At 36.8% G+C, this 4,992-nt stretch overlaps 1 protein-coding gene across 1 annotated transcript in view; it reads right to left on the minus strand.

Moving 5' to 3' along the window:
• Clasp2 (cytoplasmic linker associated protein 2) overlaps nt 1-4,992 on the minus strand; it is a 203,186-nt gene that overhangs the window by 63,260 nt on the left and 134,934 nt on the right. The window contains exon 21 of the mRNA XM_013028474.1: nt 3,246-3,353. Coding sequence (XP_012883928.1) covers nt 3,246-3,353 — 108 coding nt within the window. The remainder of the gene's footprint in view (nt 1-3,245; nt 3,354-4,992) is intronic.

Below are 4,992 nucleotides of genomic sequence, written 5' to 3' on the forward strand. Positions count from 1 at the left end.
AAGCAAAAAGAAAAAAGCCGGAAGTGGTGCTGTGGCTCAAGTGGTAGAGCGCTAGCCTTGAGCTGAAGGAGCTGAGGGACAGCGCCCAGGCCCAGAGATCAGGCCCCACAACCGACCCCCCTCCCCCCAAAAAAGCCTCCTCAGATGTATTGATTAGAGCACTCAAAATATTTTATTACATGAATTGATCTTTTCCCATGCCTGGAAGCTACACATTATCTTTATATATAAAAAAAGGACTACAGAACTGGGAGCACATTGCTCAAATGATAAAGCACTTGTTTACCAAGGGCAGGATACTGAACTCAAACCCCGGTAGTATTAAATGGGGAGAAAAAACACACCTTACAACAAAATCAATTCATCCAAAAGAATTAAAGAGTTGGGAAAAAGATTCTTTTAACACTCAATGGTTAACAAATCTAATCATCCTTAGCCTAGTGCTGAGATTCATGCCTTTAATTTCTAAATTACTAAGGAGGTTGAGATCTGAGGATCAAAGTTCAAAGCCAGGCTGGGCAGACAAATCACAAGACTGGTATCTACAGTTAATTAGCAAAAGATGGAAGTGGAGGCCTGAGTCAAGTGGTGGAGCATCAGCTATGAGTGAAAAAGCCAAGTGAGAGCTGGAGGCTGAGTTCAAGCCTTAGGACTGGCACAAGGCCGTCCAAAACAAAACCCAGTAATCTTAGGCCCAAATAGCTTCATGAGAATCAGGAAAATTGCTTTCCTTAATAATAAAATTAAAGTAATTCAAACTGTCAAATGGAAGCTATGAAATGAATCTAGAAAAATCAATGGTTAGTTGAGAACTTTCTTTAAAAAATTATCATATTAAAATGCAGTCACTGTATTTATTGTACATTATGTAAAAACTGAATATAACTTTAGGGATGGGAGAGGGAAAATGATGGAAGGGGTCACAATGATCAAGATGTTTAGTACTCATAACTTGATATATGGAATTGTGACCTCTCTGTATAATCAGTTGATAATAATAAAAATTGGCCTATTAATAATGCTTACTTTTTAAGTAACTTATCGTTCCTTATACATTTCTTCTTTGTTTTTAATATGTTTCCTAGAAATCTTCTCTAGTACTAGTGAAAGTGCTATTTAAAAAAATCAGGGGCTGGGAAGGTGGCTCAGTGGTACAGCGCTTGCCTTGCATGCCTAAAGCCCTGGGTTCGATTCCTCAGCACCACATAAGCAAAAGAAAAAAGCCAGAAGTGGTGCTGTGGCTCAAGTGGTAGAGCGCTAACCTTGAGCTGAAGAGCTGAGGGACAGCGCCCAGGCCCAGAGTTCAGGCCCCATGACCGGACCCCCCCCCAAAAAAAATAAAATAAAATCAGATCCTGGGCTGGGAAGGTGGCTCAGTGGTAGAGTGCTTGCCTGATATATATGAGGCCTGGGGTTTGATTCCTCAGTTCCATATAAACAGAAAAGGCCGGACGTGTCACTGTGGCTCAAGTGGTAGAGCGCCAGCCTTGAGCTGAAACGCTGAGGGACAGTTCCCAGGCTCAGAGTTCAAGCCCCATGACAAAACAAAACAAAACAAAACAAAAAAAAAAAACCAAAAAAACAGATCCTTGCCAGTAAAGAGTAATGAAAATGTTTCTAAGTGACCAGAGCCTGATGGGAGAGAGAAGTACCAACATCAATGGCAGCAACAGTGGTGGTGATAATGACCCTATGGTACTGTGTGCCAAACACTTCCTTAAGGATTTTTTCATGGGTTTTTCATTTATAGAGCTTTCCAAACATTCCTAATTCATACATGTTACTATTATCTCTAGTTTACAGATAAGGTTGCAGAGTTAGGATATGAAGCCAGGCTATTTGAGTCTCCAACTAAGCAAGTTTATTTTTTAGCAATGTACAACTGATTTTATTTCCTTTAATTTATATATATGAAGATGCACTATGCATGTGCACTCTCTCTCTCTCGCACACACACACATACACACACACACACACACGCATCAACATTTTACAGAATAACTGATATACATACTAAAAATGTCTCTGGCATTGAATATGCCACAGTTGGCCTAAGTGATGAACAAGAGTTCTTCCCATAGAAGGAAGAGAAAAAGAGAAATACTTCAGAATCCAAGGCTGCAACATAAACAGGGGATGAAGATCTCTCTGTATATCCCTATCTAAATACGGTTTTCCTGTCAGTACAGGAAGCCCAGAGATCTATCTAGGTCAAATGTCCCAAGAAATCAGAAGTTAATCATTAAAAGTTCTATATTACAGATTTATCTGAGAAGTAATAATTCCAATAGACAACTAGCAAAAAACTTAATAATATGAAACACTTGAAAAGCAACTGCTGGAGTAAGCTTACATAGTAAGCTACGTTAATGAAAGAGGAAAACAAATCTGGAATGGCTACAGAATTGTGTGTATCAACAAAGTATTACTAGTTAAAATGTTAAAAGGACATGGAGAAATTCTAAAGGTTCTCAATGTAAAAACTTATGCCTATCCAGTTATCCTAAAAGACAAAAAAGGTAAATATTATCTAATATTTTTATAATTGAAGGAAATATAGTAATCATAAAGTTACTATATAATCTCTATAATCAGGAACATATAAGTTTGTAATAGTGACATGACATGAATTACTGTATAAAAACTGTCAAATTATAAATATTATACAAATATAATCCCTTCCATTTATTTATTTGGAGCACTCTTTCTAAAAACCTACCTTTAATGATGTAAGTTGAAAAGCCAGTATTTCTGTTAAAAGGACAAAATTTACTTTTCATATTTCACTTCAGTGTGAATTCTTACTATTAGCTTTAAATTTCATACTTTGTTAAGAAAAAGTGCCAATTTAATATTCTTTTTTTGTTTAGTTTGTTTTTTGAAACATGGTGTTGCTATCTAGCTCAAGCTGGCCTCAAACACACAATCCTCTTGTCCCAGCCTCCTGAGTGTTGGGACTACTGAATTCACCTTTCTAAAGTTTATATTTGTGTGACATTTATTTAATTATGAAATCAAATTGTTTGAAATGACTCATTTTTTTCATTTAGGTCACATTAACAAGGTCAAATGTAATTCTCAAATATATAATTTCCTTCTAATTTTTTAAAAATCAAAATGACATAAAAGAGAGTAAGGGGAAGAGATAGTTAATGATGAATGCAAAATTCCAGGAATAGAGATGTTTTCAAATGGCAATATCACAAGGGGGAAGCAGTGTACCTTACATCTGCCCAAATACTCACCAAGGGGCTGAAAAGAGCGGACAGGACTTGTATCTCTGCTACTCTCTCGACTAGCTTCTCGGCTGCATCCCTGACTCACACTTGGACGAGGAATACGGCTGCTTCGGGCTGGTACAAAACAAGGGAGGAAACAGAAAAGTTTTACAGGTTTTCTTTTAAATTTTCATTTTTTTCTTTGTAAAGAACTGATATGTAAGCTTTTTTAAGGTTGAGAAGAACGTGCTCCTCCCTTCCCCTCTGGTAATACTGAAGATTGTACTCAAGAGTATTGTATTTGTTAGGCAAATACTGTACTACTTGTGCCATGCCTCTCGACTTTATTTTCAGTTAGTTTTTCAGATAGCATCTCACTAGCTTTTGCCAGGGTTGGCTTTGAACTTGTGATCTTTCTTCCTCTTTTAGGTTTCAGACATGCATGATGGAAAAAAAAATTACTATTGATGAAGCATTATGAGAAACAGGTGAGGTTTTTGAGTATGATTCCCTAGTTTGGAAGAGATTACAGGGGAAAAATACTATTTTATTAAAAGAAAAGACAACAGTTAAGATTTAAGATATTGTACAATGTACACAATACAACTTGGGTTTTTCTTTGTTGGATAAACTATAGACTTCTATCACTCTTGATGTCTTCGGTCAAAATGTTATTTTTTAATAAAAATCTATACATACCAAATATTAATCTAAATTACAATGCCTGATTTCCATTCAAAATAAGAGCCATGGTTTCACTTCCCATGACTTTCCTCAACTCTTCACAAATTAAAAAAAAGTAAACAAAAAAATTTTTAAAAAGCCTAGAATGATTAAAAGAGTAAAGAATGATTAAACAGTAAAGAAACTGAAATAATGCCTGGAAAACAAACAAAAAAAGCAGCAAATTAGCCTAGATAAAATTCCAGAGACTCTTGTACCAAACACTAGGCCCTGAACAAGTGACATGTGCTGCTATGGGTACAATGTCACTGTCTGTGGGCCTACATTGCTCCTTAAGACTAGTAAGGCTACAGAAGGCTTGAACTCTACAAAGTGAAAACAGAGGTTTCTAGAAAAAGCACATGCAGTCCAAGGAAGCAGTAAATGGGATCAAAATGACAGCTGAGCAAGAGGCTAAGACAACTAAGCCATAAAATATTGGAGAGTCTCCATATAATCATTAGTATTACTGAAAGGACAATAATATAAGAGGATATGAGAAAAAGTATTTATACTGTCGATCCTGGCAGTAAACATTTATTTATTTGGAACAGATTGAACATTAGAGCTATTTCTTTCTTTCTTTTTTTTTCCAGACAGGATCTTGTTTCAGGTTGGCCTGAAACATGCTATATAGCTCAGGCTGGCTTCTAACTTGTGTGATTCTCCTGCCTCCATTTCATAAGTGCTGGAATAACAAGAGTGCACTACCAGTCCAGGTGCTTTCCAACTTCGAACATCAACTTATGAAGGAAGTAAGACTTGTTTGTAAATTCTTATAAGGAGACTGTATCCAGGTGTTGGGTAACTCAGCCTATGATCCTCACCACTTAGAAAAGGTTGAGGTCTGAGAATCTTGGTTCAGGACCAAATGAGGCAGATAAATATGCAAGACTTTCATCTCCAATTAAGCAGCAAAATGTCACAAGTGGAGGCATGGCTCAAGTGGTAGAATGAAACCATGAAACCCAAGTGAGGACTCAAGTTCAAGTCCCAGTACCATTACAGAGAGAGAAGAACACAGAAACAGAGATGGAGAGTGATGGGGGGG

The sequence above is a fragment of the Dipodomys ordii genome, unplaced genomic scaffold (genome assembly GCF_000151885.1).
Source record: "Dipodomys ordii isolate 6190 unplaced genomic scaffold, Dord_2.0 Scaffold110, whole genome shotgun sequence".
NCBI lineage: Eukaryota > Metazoa > Chordata > Mammalia > Rodentia > Heteromyidae > Dipodomys > Dipodomys ordii.